At 42.6% G+C, this 22,586-nt stretch overlaps 1 protein-coding gene across 1 annotated transcript; it reads left to right on the forward strand.

The window, feature by feature from the left end:
* Positions 1 to 15,599: 15,599 nt before the first annotated feature.
* Positions 15,600 to 18,336, forward strand: SERTM1 (serine rich and transmembrane domain containing 1). Its single transcript, XM_061345290.1, has one exon. It carries the CDS (start codon positions 17,719 to 17,721, stop codon positions 18,040 to 18,042), a length of 324 nt encoding a protein of 107 aa, XP_061201274.1. The 5' UTR covers positions 15,600 to 17,718; the 3' UTR covers positions 18,043 to 18,336.
* Positions 18,337 to 22,586: the final 4,250 nt, after the last annotated feature.

Raw genomic sequence — 22,586 nt, forward strand, 5'->3', positions numbered from 1 at the left:
TCACAGAAGGCTGGGATTGTATTCGCTTGTCCAGTCAAAGTTCCCCAAGCTGTGGTACACCTGGGAGGAATGATAAAGCAGAAAATACGTAGCAAAGCCAAGCAGACAGCATGGATACAGCAACTGTTGGCAGGCACTCCAGCAGACTGGGGGAATTAAGAAGCTGTTTCTTTACTCCACTGCCTAATGACTCTGTTCAGGTTAATAATAATAATAATAATAAAGCCTTTCCTATATTTTTCTGCATTCTAAGGCAGAAAAGCCATTAAATCTACCAAGGCTGTACTGTCTCGTAGACAGCCTAGTAGCAGCAGGAACAACACTGAGCTCTGGAGGCCCAAGTGGAGTAGGCATCAGTCAAGCCATGTTTCCTCAATGTTCTTGCCTTTTCCAGGCAAGAACCTGAGAGGCAACCATACCCATCCAGAGCACTCTCCAGACCTTCAACCTGCTGCTCTGACTCCAAGGCAAAGTCAGTACTTAGCTGGCTGTAGCTGCACTTAAGAATAAAATAAAATAAAGTGGCTTTGTAAGGACTTCTTTGTGTTCTCACCATCTGAAAACTCTCCATGCATTCTGCTTTGCTGTTCCTTCATCCTTCTTTCAAACCTTCTCTGGAAAGATCTGTCTTCCTGTTTCTCTTTTTCTGTTTAATGGCTTTAGTGGAACATTTTATCTTTGCAAAACATTTTAAGATTCACTTTGCATGAAAGACACTGTCCTGAGGAAAGGCCAACTCATATTGTGTTATTTGCCCAGAAAGCAAGAAAGAGCAATAAAAGAGCAACTTAATTACTTTGGAGCTGCAGTGCTTCCCACTACCATGGCCTCTGCATGAGATCCAGACACAGCCACCAGCACTGACTGCAAGAGGCATGATGTTGCTGACAACTCCTCCAGTGCTGCTTTAACCAATGTCACTGAGCAGCTCACAGCAAATGAACGAGCTACCACAAAGAGTGGCAGGACATCAGTGATGTAATGCAAACTAGATAAACATCAGGAAATATCAGTGACCTCCAAAAATCATAAAAGCTTTTCTGCCTCCTCTGCTGAACAAAAGTGTACCTTCTTCCAGCAGTGCTGTTCACTTCCTCTCGAGAGGTGCTTTGCTCAGGAAAAGAGTGCAGAGTCAGAGCACAGCTGCAAAAACTGAATTCCCACTCATTGCCTGAGTACTGGTATCTTTTTGTAGCTACACAAGCTAGGATCATGTAGCTACATTATGTAAGGTTGAAATTGTGAGACACAGTGGATAGACCTGGATCTGACTTCTGAGTTTCTCCCAGAGTCCAGGATCACTAGTGACTATGCCTGATGCTGTGGGGTAAGCGCATTCATCAGTAGGAAGCACTCAGGAATTTCTTCATTCCTCAGTGGATTAGGTTTTGAACTAAAATCCACCAAAGTGAGAAAAATCCACAGGATCACAATTTATCTTTAGAACGCACTGATATCTTTTTGGCCAGTGCTAGTGACTGCACGCCTGGTTTACCAGCCACTTTAGTATATGCTTTTCCCTTCCCTTCTTCCTCCTGCTTGACCTTAGGGGGAAATTCTTGCTGCCTATCCTAGCTTGTAATTCCACTGATGGAATAATGGAGCTATAAAAGAAGCATTTCTCATGGGTTCTTTTTAAAAAGATATAAACATTTGTGTTTACTGCTTTTGCTTCTCCTGTCTCCTTATAATTTTATACCTGGGCCCCATCTATATGACAAAATCAATGTTGAGAACTTTAATTCACCATCTGTTTATACCCAGTGACATCCCAGACACAGGACTCATACCAAAGAGACCCCTAGTCTTAGTACACAAGTAAGAGAGAATATAGCAAAATGTCAGCTTTGTTTTTGTTTTTGTTTTTTTTTTTTGGGTGTGTGTGTGGTTTCTGCAGGATTCTTCCCCTCTAATTTAGTCATTGCCAGTTCTGTAGTAGACATCTACAGTATTTCTTTCCTCACAGTTTCAATAGGCTTTGTGTGTTATTGCCGCAACAGCTCTTGCACTCAGCAAGTCATAGAATCATAGAATAGTTAGGGTTGGAAAGGACCTTAAGATCATCAAGTTCCAAACCCCCTGCCCACTGCCAAATGTGCCCTTTTCTGCAGTGGCTGCAGGTTGAACTGAGCCAGGTTAAGGATATAATAGCACTAACTGACACTCTCTTCTTTTTGAGTTTCCAACCCAAGAAGAAAAACCTAAAACAAAAAACAAAAACAAACAAACAAACCAAAACAAAAAAACCCAAACAAACAAAAAAACCCCACAAACCCACAGAAACACTGACTTTCATTTTCACAGGTGAAATACGGAAAGGGGACTTTTGCCACTTGAAAGCCAAGCCCACATCATACGTATGCCACTGCATTCACAGGTTATTATCAAGGAGAAATAAGGTTCAACCATTGACATGCTTTAGAGGTGGACTTGGCAGTCCTGGGGAACAGTTGGACATGATTTTAAAGGTCTTTTCCAACCTAGTTGATTCTATGATTCTATGATCCCTTGTGAATGACTTTCCCTTTAAGATTTGCCTTTTATTTATTTATCCCTATGTCTTGTTCCTCCAAAACTTTGTTTTATGACATCCCAAGTTACTCTTCTACTGAAACCACATAGAACTGTATCAAAAAGAGCACATCCCACAGAAGTGCCTCTGCAGCACATTACAAAACGTGCAGCTCCCAAAGAGCAATTTTAAATGAAGAACAACCTTTTCCAACATCCTTTTCACAACTGCACATGGACATTGGCCAGACAGAAGACTGAGCTGAAGAGGGTGTATTAAACTCTCCATCTGCTCTTCACAAGGCTCATCACTGATTTCTAACCCACAGTAAAGTCATTTGGCCAAAAAAATATCACAGTGAATGAGACAAGTGCACCAGAAGCCAGCTGATCCTTTCCTTCCACAGTGTCTTGGGAAGGAAATGTGTCCAAGCCAGTCAACATTTTCCCATTATTTGATTCCAGAGTATGTGATAGCTGTAGGTAAGTCACTCTCCAAATGAACTAGCGAAGCCAGATTATGTTCTCATTTGGACTGCTTTATAGGCATTATCGCAGTTGGTCTTGGCATGACTATTAATTCACTCCCGTGTAAACGATGTCAAAGTATCCTCAAGGGCCTCAGCAGCTGTCCTGAAAACTCTTCTGAGTTTTAAAAAAGACACCTACAAGTTTCCACGTCCCAGAGAGGTTGATTTTCCAACACGCTCCTTTATTGTGCCCAGCTCCGGGTTAGGGTCCTACAGTTTGTGCCCCCGCAGACTCTACAGCAAAGGATCCTCCATTTCCCACGGGCTTCCCTGCCCAGCTACATGTAGGCTCCGCATACTCTCTCTTAGGAAATGTACCAGCCTGGGGAGGTGTGGAGAAACACCGTTCACCGGTATGGGACAGCCATGGGCGGCAAGAGCCGGGTGCCAGTGCGGGTTTGTGTAACGCCCGGAAAACCCCGGTGACTTCCATCCTCGCAATGCCAGCGAGGCGGAGGGATTTCGCTCCCGCAGGGCCGGCAGTGTGTGTCCCACACCCCGCGCACAGCCGCCGCAGCCCCGCGGCAGGGGCCGGGACCGGCGGGCGGTGGCGGAGACGGGAGAAGGGAGGGCAGTGGGCGGTGCTCCCGCTTGGGCCGCGCGGGACAGCGGCGGGAGGGGAGCCGGAGAGCCGAAGCGGGAGTCGGAGCCGGAGCTGCAGTCGGAGCCGGGCGCGGTGAGCGGAGTGCGGGGTGTCTGCGGGCAGCAGGGTGCCGCGCTGCCGGTGCCGCTTAAGCCGAAGCGTTCCGGAGCGGTCTGGCCGTCTCTTTTTTTAAAGGCGGCCGGCACTTCGGGCTTGGGTGCTGTTTCTCCCCCTGCCGAAATCTCGGTGCGCTTCGTCCGGTCGAGCCTCAGTGAGCCGGAGAGCTGAGAATTGTTGCTCGCTGTTGTTCGTACAGCGCCGACACCGGTTCCCCTCGGTGCCCGGTGCGAGCGGTGCGTTACTGAGGGCAGCGCCTGCTCTCCGTGCCTCACCGGCTGCTACTGCTGCGGGGTTCCTCCCCGTGCTCGGTCCCCCGTGTGACCAAGGGCATTCGTTGGGTTTTCACATGCCTTTAACCTAGGTGTGTCTTAGGCCTGTGTTTGCTTCTTCCCAAATGCTTTTTGGAAAGAACCTTTGTCCTTACTGACTTCGTGAGTGCTTGAATGGAATTGAACGCTTCCTCGTTTCAGAGAAACTGCTTGTGCTGGAGGCAGAGAGGGGAGAGCGTAGGAACAGCGGCTGGGGCGCTGTGCTTCTGGCGGGAGGGGTGCCGAGAGAAGGGAGGCACGGGCTGATTTCCATGTGTGAAGGATGCTGCAGACTGGGGGTTTGGTATTGCAGACTGTTGGGTCGTCACTGTGCAAGTACATTTCTGATTCTATGGATATAAGCACCGATTGCCAGCCGTGGGCTCTTTCACATTGTCTGGGGGAAGATGACAGGAAAGGAATTGCTCCCTCTGCAAATAAATTGTAAATGCCCATCAGTGGGAGAAGAGCTGAGCTTAGCACAATGTAGAAAAATAAACCAGGGTGGATGCACAAAAATGTGCGCTTTCCAAACTCTGTGTCTGGCTAAAAGCTGCAGGCTGTTACAGCTCTTAGTAGAGGTAATAAAGTTTGGGACAGAAAGCAAGTGAAGCAAACTCTTCTTACGCTTGCAGATGCTAAACAATTAGAGAGAATTTGTGAAAATAGTGGTAAAGGGCTGAGCATTTGCCACACTAATTAACATTTATGTAAGCAAAGACAATTAGGAATGCACACTGGGTATTAATGAATTTAATTCTCAGGTGATTAAAGCAAAATGGGAGAAAGAAAACAGAAGAAATTTATAAAAACTGGACCATATAAGGATGCATGTAGTGCTGGTAATTTCATTCTGGTAAGTCATCCAGGTGGAGGGCTGTTGTCTGTTCCCTTGTGATTTTGTTTTTTACAGTCATTTTGCCCCGTTCTGATGTTTTTGTGCCTGAACAGACAGAAACAAAGGACAGCCTGAAACCACCAGCCTCCTTCTCCCTGCTCTAAAGCCTAGAAGGGCTTTTCCTCCTTAGGGGTGGTTGCAGATGCTTGTAGCTGGGTACTGGCTGCTTTTCTTCCTCACCTCATCCTCAGACTGGGTCATCCGTATCACCTGAAGTGGTTGAAGGAGAGTTAAGAATGTCACCTCTGCTTCCCTCATGTTTCCCTGGCTTTCCACTGCTCTGTCGTGCCGGCTTGCCTGCCTGCAGACTGCTGCTTGCTGTATCCAGTACGTGTGCATTGCTGTTAACAGGAGAGAAATGCTGTAAGACCTTCAAATGAGGGCAAGGGCTCCTGGGTTATATCAGCATCCAAGTCTACTCTAGTACTATCACCAAGTAGGTGGATGTATGTTTATGAATATATTTTGTTTAGGAAACTATTGTTGCTTGCATTTTGTTAACCTTTTCAGATGTAAAAGGCTGACTGGGATAGCTTTTGTCTGCCAAGTATCTTGGTTCATAACTGGGTCTTACTGGTGCAGAACAAATCATAAATTGTATTCTGTAAATTCCTCATCTGAGGCAGGAAACAGTGCAGTTTTCCTCCTAGCCCCATCTATGCAAAAGCAAAAGAGGAATTAGCTCAATGACAGAGTACATCCAGGAGTTACTGAAAAATCTGATGTTTCTGATAGGCTTGAGACTTGGAATTTAAATACTAGAAAGTCAAGACATTTTCACCTCTACCTCTACTCTCTTGCAAGCACTCCTCCCCTGTGTCTTCATGACTGCGGTTACCTCCTTTTCCTGGTTTGCACAAAGGAAATCCTGTTACGGCATAGTAGATCCATGGCGCTGCTGCAAAAAAACCACCTTTTACCCTGCATTTCCCCACTTCTGCTGCTCCCCCTTCTCCTCTCCATCAGACATCTCAGTCGTAGGCTTCACTTTCAAGTGTCCTCAATAGCCTCCCCATATGTCATGTACCACCTCTCCTGCTTTACCAAGACGTACCCCTGGGCTTTGATCAGCCCGTGCTCCCAGCATCTGTCTCCCTCAACACAAAGGTTATAGCTTTTGCCGAGCTTCATCTTGTAGCTTCATAGAGGTACCCTGTCCATCATTTCATTATTTTCCTTGATACATCCCAGCACATTTGCTTTTGCTGTGATGCCTTCAGCAGCTGTCTGGTGAGGTGCTGAGACCAGCCCTCGCCCGTGCTGCCACCATCCCTGTCACTGGAGTTAGTCTAGCTCTGGATATAAGCACAACAGTGTCTTCTAAAGCAAGGACACCTGAGAGGCAGTGTCACACAGAACACTATCTAGCACCAGCAGGAACTCTCCTTCCATAGTCTACATTATCCTCACTTGCTCTTTTTGGCATTTCAGGTGCAACCCTGCCCCCTTATGCTTACATGTTACAGCGTTACACTGCAACTCCCTTTGCAAGACTGTTGTCCCTTTGCATAAAGTCATTGCAGATTGTTTTGCAAACAGTGACAATATGACAATATTATGCACACAAATACAGATATGATAATGCCAGTTTCTTTGTCAAGGGAGAGCACGCAGCCTGCATTGCAAAATGGGGGATGGTGTGAGGATGGAGAGCTTTTCTGTTATACCATTGAGAGGAAAGAGAATTGAAGGTTTTCCTAAGTCTGTCTTGGTAAAGCAGGTTGAGGCACCTGAGTTGGGAAGCAGAGTTACAGCAAGCGGAGTTACTGTGATAGCACATCTTTGTGTAAAATTCCTTTGACATTTTAAGTTCATGGTACATAGCTGGTACTGCATCTGCTTTTTTGGTTTCTGAAACATGATGATGCATTAACAGAACCAAGTGCACAAAATTCTGTCCTGGCTTTATGTTGTGTCAGGATTTCTAAGGAGGTTAACATGAAATCTGCTTGACATTTTTGGGTTTGATATGGACCATATACTTTATTTTTATAAAATACATTGAAGCCAGTGTTTCAGCTGAATTTTATTATACAAAAGTGTTTTCTTATTACTCTGGATACCACTTACTGGGTCACAAATTCATTAGTTAAGGACTAATAACTCTATTGACTAGCGAAGTTAAGGGCCACTTACGATTCAGCAGAGTCCCTTTCTGATATCTGCAGGGAGGGCTCCCAGAACAGGGTGGATGTGCTATCGGACATTCTGAGTGACAAAGACTCTCAGCTATGCTCTTGTGTACAGCCACCTCATCTGGCATTGAGCAGGACACTGTGCCACAGTACTGAAGGGGACAGTAGCGACCTTAAATCTATTCACGTCCAGATTTAGCTACATTTTGTCCTAAAACTGTATTCCTGATAGGTGAAGGGGCCTCATCTGATATTTCTGATTTTTTTTTTCCCCTTTACCTGAAGGGATGCTGAACCTGAGGGTCTGAATCATGCAAATTGTTAGCTTCACTTGTGGGTGTTTTGGGAGAAGGAAAGCGAGCTCTGATAACAAGGACTGCTTGCTGTGGGGCTTGATATTTTATCTGGTAGATTTTGCTCTGAGCAAAGGATGCGGAGAAGCTGGAGCACTGCCCTATGAGAAGTACATGCAGCTTCAGGAAGGGCAGACACAGCACACAGCCCTCCACTGCCGTGTTCATTTGACCCCAAGTGTGGAGCCCAGTGCTGGTCTGCTTGATTGAATACAAAAGGTGGTTATTGGGAGCCCATGTTAAGAGTCAGGCATAAGCTAACAAATTTTAATTAACTGTTGTTTGTTCTGAGATTAATTGCATCACCACCTCCGCATGTGCTGGGAGGCATCTTCTCCTCTGAGCTTTATCGGTGTCAGTGGGATGCTCCAGGCAGCCACTTGCAGCCTTGGCAAGGACGGGTAGCAGGAATAGGGTGACTTAACCATGAAAGGACATGGCAAGACAGAAGTGGCTGAAATATTTTCATATACTTATTCTACTGAGGAAAATGGGCTTTAACTGAATTTTTCTCTTTACCTTCCTTTCTTTTTGCCCTGTGAAAAAGTAAATCTCTAGTTAAACAGCTGTTCCACTCTACAATAAATTTCCTATTCAAACAAAAATTAGAATCTGGGGTTGCAAGAAATCAAATGAGATATCATTCCACAAAACACAGAAATGAAAGAAACCCGATTCTCTGTGGTTTCTCCTTCTTCCCTGGCTAGCCTTGGGGGCTAGCTTTGGGGGAACCAAATGGTGTGTGAAACTTTTGTGTCCCCTCTTCCTGATCATCTGCTGTCATTGAGGTGTCTGCCTGTGGTTGAATTTGGCTGAGAGTGGCCAACAGGAACAAAAGTTATTCAAAGCGGGAATAAATCTGGGACTGGACAGAAAGAAATCAAATATGACCTGTCATTATGGACAACAGAGAGTAGGCTTTTGAGTTTTAGGGTGGGGTTTTTTCAGCAACCTGTATTTTTTCACAGGAAATTCTCAACAAAAGTGTGAAATAAATATTTTTAGCAAACGAGCACAGGAAGAAGACCAGTTTCCTCAGTGTCTGAGATGCAGGCAGGACCAGAAGGGTCCCATTACTTCATCTGAGGTCCTAAATGTAAATCAGTGAGACTCTTTTCCCCATTCATATGCTGAGACAAAGTGGGAACAGAAAAGTCCCTGCTCCTCATGTATCTTATTGGCGATGGGAGTGAATACAGTGTTGAGGCCAAATCCTGCTGTGCCACAACATAGTCAGCACAAGCCTCAGCTGTGGGCTAGCGCTGCAGCTGAGACCATGAAAATAGCTGTGAAGAGCATTAGACTGGTGCAAGAGGGATGAAGGACTGTGGGATAGAAATGTGTGTGCCAAGGGGTCTTCTGTAGCTAATCTTGATGTTCTGGTCCAAATATTTCTGTGTTCTTCAAAGGTAATTAAAAGCTCAGACCTCACCATCTCACTGTGTATGCTTGCCATTTGAATATGAATGAATGCATTTAAAGAGCCTTGAGAATGTATTGTGTTTTGCACTGCATTGCCAGCGTGTTTAATCAGCTCAAGATTTGGTAGGCTCTGTTCCCTTCGCCTTGCTGGGGATTGGGCTGTTGTATTGAATGAAGGGCTAAGTGGGCAAGAGCTGTGTTCTGTGTGTTAGGAGGGAGAGGAATAAAGAAGAGTCTGCAGAGACAAAAGATAGCTGGAAAAAGAAGCAAAATATTTTCTGTTTGCCTTGTTTGAAGATACAGTCCCTGTTGCAGAGATCCGTGCTGCTTTCTCCCAGAGAGCTGTTCTGAAAGAAAAAAAGAGAAGGGAAAGGGTCTCTGCTACAAGCAGACAAAACTGAGGGACATAGGATCGAGCTGTTTGTTACATGAGGCAGATCTGCCAGAGAAAAGGTACCTGGGGACTGTTGCATTCCCCTCTCCATCCCAGTCCCACTGCCTGCCTCAGCCTGTGTGCTTCTGGGCAAGGTGACAGGGTGCATGCCCTCACAACCAGAGGACGTGCTGCGTCCATCCCTGGGGAAGCTGACTTTGGGTTCACCTGCAGCCCCCCCCCACCTCTCCTTCTGCATGGGGAGGTGATCAGGAAGCTGTCTAACTCCCTTTGGGTGGAACAGTAGTATACTCAATGTTATCATAACATTTGGATTTCAACAATGCTGACTTTTAACAGCTGCACTAGATAATTTTCTTTATTGAACTCGGACAAGCTTAAACCGTAAGTGATTCAGTGATTGAAGGGATGAAAGCAATACAACAATGCATTAACATTCATCCCCAGAGGTCTGCTTCTCTAGTGCAGTTCAAACCAAACGTGCTGAAAGGGTAGAGCTCGAGATGTGTAATGATTGTGTGTCTTTTCTTTCCCAGAGGGGAGGATCTTTCTGAAAGTGGCCCCACTTTTGCTTTAATCTGCGCCATCTGGGATTGTTTCTTCATATACAATCAATTTAATTTGTTTTATTAAAAACAGTTCAGGGGCCACATTTTATGTTAGATATTGAATGAATGTAGCACACAAAATTCTGCTAGCTATCCTTGTGTGTATACAGTATTCAGTTTGGGGATTTCAGGTAAGTGAACTTGAACTGCAGATTGTCTGAAATAAAGAGAATAAATAAATAGTAGTGTGTAATCCAGAAAGACTGATTCCCGGCAGGAGTCTTTAGGGGATAATGTGAAATGGACTGGACTGCAGATACAGTGCTCTGGTGCTTAAAGAGGTGTCAGGGGACAACAGGCTGTCTTGGTCCTGGAGCACTCTGCAAAAGAGGAGGAGGCAGGTGTTGTACCAGAGCATGGCTGTAGAGTAGAGATCAGGATCACACTTTTGATGTTATACATGCAGTGATGTAACTGGACAGAAGAAGGACGTGTTTAGCAGAAATAAAACAGAAGCCAGGATTCCAGTCATTTTGTTTTTTTTCTGAAACTCCTGGCATAGAGAAGAGTCAAAATTCAGCGCTTTTCCTCCCTGTTTTATTTCTCAATGTCGTTATTACTAAACTCTTCAACTTTGATGTGCTTTTTTATAGGGGCTTTTCTCAGTATGCAGTACTTTTAGATTTGGGCGTGATAACTAATCACATCTTGCACATTGGACACTTGGCTTTCATCCCTATATATTCCTGCTTGTAAGTATATTATTCATTCTCCTTGCTTGCTTTTATCTTACTTTTAAAGAGCAGGTTCAACAAACAGACTCTGGATCTGATCCCAGGTTATGATGGCTTTGCTTTACATTGATATAAATAACTCCATAATCTGCAGATTCATGGGAAATGTAAATGATAAAAGCATTTGAGCCTATCTGAATTAATCTAAGTATCCTTATGGCTTTGAGAATTTCCTTTTTGCAACCCCACACAAAACCCTAAATAAAATATTACTCGATTTTCACCTGCAACCAAGCCATCTGGGCACTTGTCTTCTTAGATTTTGAAAGTCATAAATTTAAATCACATAAAATCATAATTAAAAAAAATGAAATTAGACCATACATTAAAGGAGGACTTTGCTTGTGGCTGGAAATAATTTTTCCTTTTCCTTGAGTGTGCTATTTTATTGAATCAGTTGGTGACTGGTTCTGTTTCCCAGGCAGAGTGGTGAAGGGATTCTCTGCTCCTGGAGGGTCCATCTGTAACAGGAAAAAGAAGCATCCTACTTACTTGTGCCTTTTGATTGGTAATAAGAATTAAGGATCATATTCTTGCTAAACTCCAAATGAACATTTTTTGCTTTTGCTACCTGTGTTTTCGATGGAATAAAATGTTGCTCACTTTTTTTTTGCCTGGATTTACTGTCTAATTTAGTTGCATGATGTTAAATTGCTACATTTTTCTAGTCTACAGCAAATTGTTTTTCAAGGCTGAAGAATTCCCTATATGTAACGCTCATTCAGTCCTTTAGTATGAGCATGCAAATATATTTTTATTGGCATTAAATTCTTTGTGTTACATATTAACTGAAAAAACATTATGTGGTGATATAGTCCTATATGTTACAGGAAATAAACATGGAAAATGAAGGTGGTGAGGAGGAAGATGAAAGAATTAAACCAGTAGCTCACTGATCATTTTACATATATTGCATTAACAAGGGTCATGAGATATTTTAATCTTTTTAATAGACTTAGTGAATACTTGTTGCCAGCTTTTGGAAGTAATCACTGATAACAGAATTTGGGGAGTGACACACTTTTAGGGATGAGGGTTCATCCTGGAACTGGCATCACTGTACTGGCTGGGAACCTGCATAATCCTCCTCCTGCTCATCCTGCCCTGGTGCTGAATGAAGAGACGTTGTTTTGCTTTCAGGTCATAAGGGATGATATCATTATCTGCTCACTCCTGGCTTTAACTTTCCAAAAGGGCAAAAGAGAGCAGAGAAAACACTTGTGAGTTCTTTAACAATCAGTGTCAGCTTTAATGAATGTCTTCTGCCTCCCTTCTCCTACTCAAATCAAAGAGCTCTCTGCCTCTGTTTTAGGACAGACCCCAGACTACCATCTTGCAACTCATCTCCCTATCCTAGCCATTTCCTAGCTAGATTAATGACCAGTAATTTTAGTTCCATTTGGATCTGCTAACCACCATATCCTCCCCATCAGAGGGACAGTCCTAAGTCTTCCATTGAGGTCACATTGTTTCATTAGTGTGGGTATGGTTCTTTCACCCTCATCTCCATGTCCCCTGGGACACGTGCAAGCATGGGAACTGGCTCCATGGGAGGACAGTGTGTGCAAGATGATGAAGCCTCATGGCCAGAGGCTCCTTCTGCCAGGATCCATGGACATCTGACATGGGCGAGTTTCTTCAGCTGTCCTGCAATGGGTCAGTGAGCAACTCTCTGCCCTGAAGAAGAAAAGGGGGTTATTTTAACAAAAACTTCTGTTTTGAAGATGATAGAAATCTAATCTTTCTGCCGCACTCATCCTCTGCCTTTCTGTATACATTGGGCTGAAATAGGCAAAAGGGTTTTACGTTAATTAGGGAAGGAAGGCAGAGTCAGTTAACAGCGTGTTTATGTCTGATGGGATGAGGGACCTTTACTGTTGTACCTATGGTAAAGACAAGTTAAGCTCTCTTCTGTAAGGAGTTGTTTACAGTAAGGGCTTTTTAGAATACCTCCTTCTTGTAAAGAAAGAGTGATGGGAGACTCTGACAAAAATCCTAGTTTGTGTAGCATAAAAATGCTGCTTTTCTTTGGTGTCAGTGTGTCTCTGCCTGAACATTTTGAAACCTCTGAAACAGCCAAGGTATTTCTCAGCTTTTAGTCACAAAAGCCAGGAAGAAGCAAGAATGCAAAGTGCTTCTCTTTGGCTGATAAATTTTCAAGAAAATTAACCAGATTTGCCTGTGCTTCCTGTTTCTCAATTTTTAGGGCTTCAGTGGTTGTATGTTATATTAAGTTATAGTTCACTGAGCCTGGAGAAACAGAACTGTTGCATCAAGATATGCAGAGAAATACAATACAGGCGACCGAATGGCAAAGGATTTATGACATTGGGACTATGAAAAAGCTCTCTGTTTACTATATGCCATTCTGGAGAGTGCTGAAGTCTCATCATTCACCTTAGACTGAACTGGGAGACGACTAGTGTCTCAGCAGTGCTCAAGATTGAATTATATATACTACATGTAATTTGGCACCTAGGGCATATGTTAATTGATGAGGTCTCTGCTCCTGAGCACATTTCCATTTTCTGAAAAAAAAAATAGGTTTTAGAACAGGTGCCATATTTGGGGACTAAAGAAACAGAACAAGGTTTTGTGCTCCTGCACATCTAAACCCATCAGAGTGTGGTGGTGGTCTGTGCCACCTTGGTACAGTGAGTTGTTCTACTGAAGTGTGTGAATCTTTCAAAGCAGTTTGCCCATCAGAGCAGCAAGGTTGAGTAATGGAATAACAGCAGCAAGAAAACTCATCCAGTGTCAGAAAGGCAGATCATGAGCTGGGACTTTCAGCAGTGGGGTTGGACTTGATAACTCAGAAAGTCTCAAGTTGTGCATCCCTGTATTTTGATTGCAGAGGTGTCTCTGAGAAAGATCCAGCTACACCACAAAATCTGAGTCCCCCAGCAGACAGGTACCAGTTCTCTTGTCCCAGGAGTTTGCAGGATTGGCTATTTGGGAAGCCTTCTCCCATCAGACTTCCTCTCCACCTGCAGTCATTTCGCAACATCACTTTAAATTCAGTCTTCGCCTTAAACCAATTCAGCTTTCCAACAACAGATGAATGAAAGGTACAGACTACTATAGAATTTGAAAGCTTTGGCTCCTCAGTTGAATTCCTTGATCAGTTTATGGCTCCTAGAAAGACAGCGGGTTTATTGTTGTTAGCCACTTTGTTTTACCATTATACTTCGAAGACAATGACGAAATTCCCAGTCATTTTTTAGGACCAGGTTTGGGCTAGATGTTATGATGTTGTTCTGTTTAGTCTTCAGAAATGCACAAAACCAATTGCCAGAAAATAAGGTGAGGCTGACATCTGGCTTTATTGGGGGATATTCCTTTGGGAGGATTAGAATAAGTGAGATAAATGATTCATGCTACTTACCTTCTCCCAGCAGAAGCAGGAACCTGAGCCAAAGAATAGCAACGGTCCACTGAACAAAAATACTTGTGGATCCCACTCTTAGAAGCGGAGAGGTCTAATTTGCAGCATGGCAGAGGTTGATGCAGCCCTGGGACTTTGTAGTGGAGTTTTGGTCCAGAATAGCATTTGCCCCCTTACCCCACATCACTGGCTGAGCTATCCTGGCTGCTCTCCATCAGGATTGAAGTGTTGGAACAGCACCAGGGAACATCATCATGATCAGATCCATTTTATTTCTGTATGTGTTTTGTACCTTCCCTATGAATACTACTCAGATGTCAAGACCAGATACGTTCACACTCTGTATGATTTTGCTGTTTACTCCAACAGGGTACAGATGGTTGGTAAAAAACCTTTCAAAATGAGTAGGACCTTACACTTTAGGTCTGTATTTTTAGATGTGTGATTAAAACATCACGGATTTTTTTTTTTCATCTTCCTTAAAATATTACCTTAAGAGCCACTTTAGCTGAAGCTACATTTTGTGGTGAGATTCATTTACACCTCACATCAGTACACACTGTGAGTGAGGCAACTAGGATGTGGACCATAATAATTTGGAATCAGAGTTTTAGTGTCTCTATTCTCAATACAAAATATTTGGGTAAAAATAGCCCCACTGACATTGTAAGACCTATAAAGGCTTTCATCTAGCAAAACACATCTCTGCTTAACTGTGAGGTTCTGATCAGTTCTATTTAAGACCATAAATTTCCCACCGACTTCAAAGAAGGACCCACGCCAAAGTTCTTCCTTGTACCAGGGCCAAAACTGTTAATGGGAAAAGGAGAACTTAGCAGATTTCAAATTTGTGAAGAATTTAAAGGCTTTTAACTTCTGCCATGTTAAAGAATTTATGTGAATTAATTCCTTAAGTTATTATAGAGCAATTCAGTTAATAATGGTTCTGCTTCTCATTATGATGAGTAATCAAGGATAAGCATCTTCTATATCAAAGCTTATCTTTTAGAAAGGATAAATTAGCTATAATGCACTTAACTACTTCCAGAACATGAAATGAACATGTATTGTTCCATTAGTTAATTTTGGGTCACTGAATTAAAGACAGTTCAAAAGGGATATAATCTCATAAGGATCTCTTTGTTCAGTCTGTTGTGACTTATTTCACAAGGTACAATAAATACTGTCTTGTGGGGCTAAATACTATTAGGGTTATTAAATGGTTTTGGTTTAGTATAGTTTCTGCATCAGTATGAGTTACCACAAGAGTAAGATTTTTTTTTATCTGGTATTTGTAGATGCAGTTTTGTACTCCTGCATATCTTGTAGGCTGTCAGGGTGGTTGATTAACCAAAAGCTCCACAATAAAACAATCAATGCAATTAATGAAAAATGAAACAACATCTGGAATGTAACCTTTTATCCATGAAAACATTACAGATGGGTATGTGCTAGCAAATTAATCCAGGCCAAGGCATAAGCCTGTCTGTCTTCATCTCTCCTGTTGAATTAGCAAGCGCACCTCCTGGGATGGTTTTGGACAGCAAGCATCCTCCAAGCAATGCCTGGACATATCTGGGGTTACGACTGGCCATTATGCATTCCCAAATAAAGCAGATTTGGCCAGCCTGTCCATGGGAATAAAAGGGAGTTTAGTCGTCTTGATGAAGCACAGGTTGTCCTCAAGATCAGAAAATAGCCTTGACCTGGTTTATGTAGTAGTATAGATGTAGTTCTGAGGTATAGAAAGTAAAAGTAGGGTTTAAAAATGTCCGGTCAGGTTCTACCTACCACTTAATGTAGTCCTTGTTTCCTCAGGCACTTTGGGCTTTTTGTGGCATATAGCATAACATCCTAAATTTAAATTACAGGGCAAAAGTACAGTGGAGAGCTATGAAACTTCAGTGACTGCAAAGCAAACTTCTTAGCTTTTTTCTCAGGGTGTCTTCAAGGCTTTTGTGTTCACAGAGGAGAAACAGTACCAGCAGAAAAGTACCTTATCCTTCTTAAGCATCTTGAGTTCAGGTTGGGGCTTTTACCATTACATCATATGTCAAAAGGTGTCAGCCTCTTGGAGAAATAAGTACTTTACTGAGTTAGCAGAGGTAGCATGTTTAAAGGAAAAAATGTAAGCAGACCATTGCCAGGAACAGTGCTGAGAAACTCATGGAAACACAGAGAGATACTTGAGCAGTTGTGTGACACACAAGGAAAGACCCCGGACTGTTGCATCGTTACTTCCAAGGGCCTGATTTTGTCTCTGGCTGATGCTGACATTGTTTGCTTTCTCTATCAATATAAAAATCAGTGGGATTTTCCTCAAAGCTTCTAACAGTGCGTTAGAGACAATTGTATTGAACTGGAACCACAGGATGAGGCTGAAAGCAAGGTCAGGATGAAAGGGACCACACTGGGAATGGATATTGTGTTCCCTGTAGAAGGGAAGCTCACTGCCTTTCCTTGTGGTACCTGAGTATCTACAGTTAGAGGCTGGCCATGGATGGATGGATTGAAAGATTGTATGTGGATGATTGTATGCAGAAAATTAGCTTAATTTCCTACCCACTTGCACCTTGCATTATCTGTTTTCTATCAAAACAAAGGCAAGGGGTTGCACCATGTAATTCAGCTACAACATGTCAGCTTTTTACAAGCAGCTCCCCATCATCAAGCCTTCTTTTACACTTCCAGGCTGCACCTGGGGACTGACTACATTTTTAAACAAAACACAAAGCAGCTTAGTATACCATGATCTGCTTGTCCTGTGACACTTTGACCTTTGCCAGCACCTGAGCTTCTAGATCCCAACACAAAATGGCTGGAGGCAAAACTTTTTCACAGATAGGATCTCTTCTCCATTTGCTGCCCTTAGGTAGTTCACTTGCATATGTTGAGCTGCCAGGGCTGTCCATTCCCTTGGGATTTAGGTCTCAGCAGCTGCAACACTTCATTGAAATGTGCCTGCCCTTGAGATCCCCACAGAACCATTACAGCAAGATGTATTTTGATCTTTAAAACCATTTGATCCATTTTAGAAATATATGGCAAGAAAGCAGGTCTGGCATATTTTCTCATTCTGGGTACCTCTGGCAAGACAGTAAGTGGCTAATGGATTTGTCATTCATCATGGTGTTGATCAGCCTTTCTCATCTAGGTTGAGAAGCCCAGTGTGAATATAATCATTAGAAAGGTAGCTGTTCAGTGCCAAAGGGAGTTTTCGTTCCTTGACTAGGGTTTTTCCACAAGATAGATTTGGATTCCCATATATCTGTCCCATATAAAGTACATTTTTATTGTGCCATTCCTCAGTTAAACAACTTGTGGTGGGGAATTTTAATTCATTGATGGGTAGGATTTCTCCTAATCCCTGCATTTTGGAAAATAGAGATATAAAGATACTTGTTACCTAATGCTTTAAGAGTTGCAGCTTAATGCTAAGGAATAACTTGTAACTTAAGAACCAGATTGTATCAGATACACATTAAATCACATTATCTGCTAGTAAATTAATCTTGGTTTTTTATTTTATTTTATTTTTTCTCTCCCTTGCAGTTCCGAAGCATACAATCTCACGTTGTCCTGGACTGGAGCAGTAAAGGATAAATTTGATCACTGACTGACTTGTCATCTCTTTGTAGTGATGGACAAATGGTCGCCTAAAATAAACCCTTTGTTATGCTGCTAAAACTACATTTGAATGCAAGATCTGTTGTGATTTTTGAAACACAAACCCAAAAATGTCAGAACCCAACCCTTCATCTGGATTTGTAGGAAACATGGAAAATGGGACTTTTCTGGAGCTATATCCCACATCCCTTTCAACTTCAGTGGATTCATCACCTGGCCGTTTATCCAATGTCTATGTCTATGTTTCAATATTCCTTAGTCTCTTAGCTTTTCTCCTTTTGCTATTGATCATTGCACTTCAGAGGCTGAAAAACATAATTTCTTCCAGTTCCTCCTACCCAGAATATAATAGTGATGCTGGAAGCTCTTTCACTAATTTAGAGGTTTGTAGTATTTCTTCCCAGCGCTCTGCTCTCTCAAACCTTTCTTCATGAAACTAAATGGAAGGAAACATACAGCAAATAGAAGAAGAGGTTCGCCCAGTTTCTTGGGAAGGTAGTGCATGCAACATTTGCCTTAGAAGACTATTATGAGGAGGTGGCTTTCAAAGTTTCTGTCGTTTTTTTTTCTTTCCTTTTCTAGTGTGCATTTCCCCTTTTACTAATGTTCTTTTTCATTCTGGACAATGGATAATGATATTTGTTCATTGTTTTATGCCTGCAATAGTGGTGCTGTCTTTTTCTCACACATATACTGTGTTCATTAAAAGTATTCCTTCCAAACTGTAATACGGTTCTAACTGAATGTGTCATTTTTCTGCTGTAGTTGTGACCCCCTTCACTGGTTTTGTATCAGTAACATGGTCACTACTTTTCTTTTTCCTTTTTCCTTTTTCCTTTTTTAACTAGATAAGGACTTCTGAATGAAATCCCTATTGCAAAAGTATAAGAAAAAACACTGCTTAAATTATAAATATTAGGGCAATTTAAAGTTGTGGTATTTGTTTAGTTTGGTTTTTAATTTTCAAGTCTTTTACAGTATTTATTGATGTTTATAAAATCCATTTCTTGAATGTTGCTTTTTTTTTATTCATACTCCTAACTCAATGTGTGTATAAAGTCTCTGTATTTCAGTTTTTGAATCTCTGGTTAACTTAGTAAAGCAACTGCAATAATGACACTCACTGCTGAATGTGTGGAGGTATTCTTGGACCCTGTTGTGTATCATTTGCCTAATGACTTGTTCCTCCAGGGGGCAGGTTTTGCTGCTGGATCGTAAATAACACACAACTCCTTCACATCCTTCACTGAATCTGTAGCTTGTTCGTACTGGATACCAGTACAAACCAGTGCTTTCTTTAAAAAGTCTGCATATGACACCTACAGCTAGCAACTGAGTAGCTCCTAAACTGTCCTTTATGCGCAAAATGTTTTTTATTTAAGTGATCAGTGCCAGCAGGAACAGAAATTGCTTGCACTTGGTGAGGACTTCCTCAGCCAGATTTTGGCCTGTAGTTTCACATACTGTGGTGGAGGGGGAAACACGAGGATCTGTGTAATGGCAAGGCAAACCTGTGCTCTGACCCTCAGGAGGTGCAAGGTGTACTTGCAGAGTGTAGGAGGAGATGGGAATGAAAAAGGCAGTGCCTTTCCTCCTGCTCAAAATGTAGCCCAACACTCATTTTCTGCAGTACAGTAACTAACAGCATTGCAAGCAGGACGCTGTGGGCAGCTGAGAATTAAATCAAATCCAAACAATCAAAGAAATTACTTGAATGGCCAAGTGTGACCTGCTAGGACTGCAGCCCCACATTTGGAAAACCTGGTGTGAATATAATCATTAGAAAGGCACCTGCTCAGTGCCACACAACACACAGATGATGCTGGAGTTGGTGTTCACTATTTTTAAAAGCGAACCTACGTATGGTAGGTGTAATGACTTATGGTGGTGAATAGCTCCTCATAAAGGTTAAAGAGCTTGCTGACTAATACAGACCTTAAGCCTGCAGGTTCTCTGAGCCAAACTGGTTTGAGCAATATATTTAGTCCCTGGAATATTTTATTTATCTAGATAAAAATTTCTTGTAAGTCACTTTTCACTGTAATTGATGAAAAGTGGGGAAAGAGTTAACTATTTAAAAGGGATCAGAAAAGATTGTTTCATTTCTGAAAGCTCTTACAAATACCAAACCTGTAGCAGAACGTAGTTGTGTGTTGACTGGTAGATAAAAATAAATGAACTGTAAATCAAGATAGATAGAGCAACTCTTTAACTATCTTCTCTTACTGACAAAGGTGTAAATCTGTTGCTTCCTTTGCTGCAAATGCAAGAATTTAATCAAAACCAGAGATGAGACCACAGGTTGAGATGGATATTTGTTCCCAGCGATATGTTTCCCATTACTAGTTTATGCTTGCAAATATAGAAGCATTTAATATTAAATGCAGGCTGTTGAAAACCCATCAGCTTTGTTCAGTAAGTTGTCAAACTTCACAAGAGCAAAAAGCATTTTTCAGACTGCATGAAGTAGCAAAGGTAGCTGAAACCACACATTTGATTTTGATTTGTAGTTTACTAGATGCTATTGATTTTTTTTCCCCACTCTGCAGTGACATGTGGGATTGTATACACTCATCATAATATCAGCTGACTCGTACCTGTTCTCATCAGGACAGATTTGAGTAGAAACAAGTTGGATCCAACAGAACAGCATCAGGAGAAGCCACAGGCAAAAAGCAGCATGCCATTTTCAAGGTTTACTTCTAGAATAAAAAGAGGATATAAAAATACTCAACCAACCTGAGATCATGAACTTCAGTTAACTTGAGAGCACTAGAACAGGCTTCCTGGAAAAGTGGCCAATACCCCAAGACTGTCAATATTTAAGAGGCATTTGGACAATGCCCTTAACATGCTCTAACTTCTGATCAGTCCTGAAGTGATCAGACAGTTGAACTGGATGATCCCTGTAAGGTACCTTCCAACTGAAATTTTTATTCTATTCTATCCTACCCTATCCTATCCTATCCTATCCTATCCTAGCTAGAGTTGCAGGGATTCTCCACCAGAGTAAGCTGAAAAACAGATTAGATTCTCTGTTTCATAAAATATCTTTCATTTCTCTCTTTCTTTCCCCTTTTTGCTGTCACTCACACATCAAACAGATCTGGAGAGGTTGGAGAGAAACGGGCAGAGAGGAATCTCATAAAATCCATCAAGGGAAAATGCATAATCCTGCACCTGAGCAGAAATAACCCCAGGCACCAGTGCAAGCTGCGGCTGACCAACTGCAAAATAGCTCTGCAGAGAAGAACCTGGAGGTCCTGGTGGACACTAAATTGAACACCAGCCATCAGCACACTCTTGCTGCAAAGGCAACCACGAGCATCCTTGGCTGCATTAGATGGAGCACTCCCAGTAGGTTGAGGGAGGTGATTCTTTCCACTGCTCAGCACTGGTGGGACACCCGGATTGCTGTGTCTGGTTCTGGGCTCCCCAGCACAAGAGAGATGTGGAGCTACAGGAGTGAGCTCAGTGCAGGGCTACTATGATTAAGGGACTGGAGCATCTCTCCTACAAGCTGAGAGAGGTGGGCCTGTTTAATCTAGAGAAGACTCAGGAGGATCTCATCAGTATTTGTAAATACTTCATGGGAGGGAGGAAGAAGGAGACACGGTCTTCTCTGTGCTGGCCAAAGACACGACAAGATGCAATGGACACAAACTGAAACACATGAAATTCCGTCTAAACACAAGAAAACATTTCACTGTGAGGGCAGTCAAACATTGGCATAGGCTGCCCAGAGAGTCTGTGCAACGTCCATGCATTGATCTAAGCAACCTGCTTGCAGCTGACCCTGCTTTGGGCAGGAGGGCTGGACCAGGTGATCCTCAGAGGTCACCTCTCCATGCTGTGGTCCTGCGATTCACATCAATGCAAAAACTCAGTGGCTTGCAGCTCACTGCCTCCTACTGATGTGTTTTCTCATCTCTGCAGCTGAATAAACAATATCTTTACGAGGGAGTGATTTGTTCAATAACTTCTCACTAAAGAGCCGCTCTGTTCCTCCTGCCTGCAACCACATGCTTTTCCAGCTTTTCCACTGTTTTTTTTTTTTTTTTTGTGTTGTGGGTTCACATTTCACCATTGACTTTTGCCCTTAGCCACTTCTATTTTTACTAAGCCCTCTGACTGCAATAGTGCCCTTAGCTTCAGTAATATATGATCTGTTGCAAAGTATACCTGGAAATCTATAGGAAGAAGAATACCAATAACGCATGAGTAATGAAAGAACATAAGGAATTTCCGGATCACACTGTCTATCCCTGTAGTACTCTGACAAGGCTGAATCCCCATGGAGCATTGTGCTCTGCTCTCCTTGAGCTTTTTCCCTTCAGAGTCTTTTATTTTCAGTGAGACCACTGGGAAGACATCTGCACGGGAAAGTTATTTACGTACTGTGTATACCTCCCATTCTTGTTGATGGGACAGGTTTTTTGCTGCATCTGTTACAGTTGTGTAAGGAAACATTGTGAATGGCAGCCCAGCTGCTTCCCCAGCTGAATGACCTTCTCATATCCACAGCCACTCGTAAGCTCCCAAAGACAACGGCCCCACTCTGTGGCGTCAGCCAAAGATTACGTGCCTCAAATTGAGGCTGCAAAAGTAGCCTGAAGTCCTTTTTTTTTTTTTTTTGTCCGAGAGATGTGAACTTACTCTTGCCTATGTCTTTAGTATAACACAGAACAGCCCACAAGCTGCTTTACACTAAGTAAACTATGTGATGCCAGCCAGCCTGATGTGCAAATGGGACCCACCTGCAATCACAGACCCACTCTCACACCACAGCTCCATAAAGCTTCTGGCTCAGTCAGACCACCTGTAAGTAGAGTGGTCCAAACTGACCAAGAGGTTGTTCCACGCTGGAGCTTGGCCAGCAACTCTTTACTGATACCCAATGACTGTGCTTTGGAGATAAAAGCAGTATTAGCCATTTGGGTATTCCCCTCCAAGGCCATGTAAGCATGTTGGTGTAATC

This window comes from Neopsephotus bourkii, unplaced genomic scaffold (assembly GCF_033783945.1).
Source record: "Neopsephotus bourkii isolate Nb327-2 ecotype Australia unplaced genomic scaffold, CSIRO-AGI_Nbou_v1 NB_38, whole genome shotgun sequence".
NCBI lineage: Eukaryota > Metazoa > Chordata > Aves > Psittaciformes > Psittacidae > Neopsephotus > Neopsephotus bourkii.

Coding starts and splice junctions, on each gene's coding strand:
- SERTM1 (XM_061345290.1), top strand. CDS start 17,719: ATGTCAGAACCCAACCCTTCATCTGGATTTGTAGGAAACATGGAAAAT.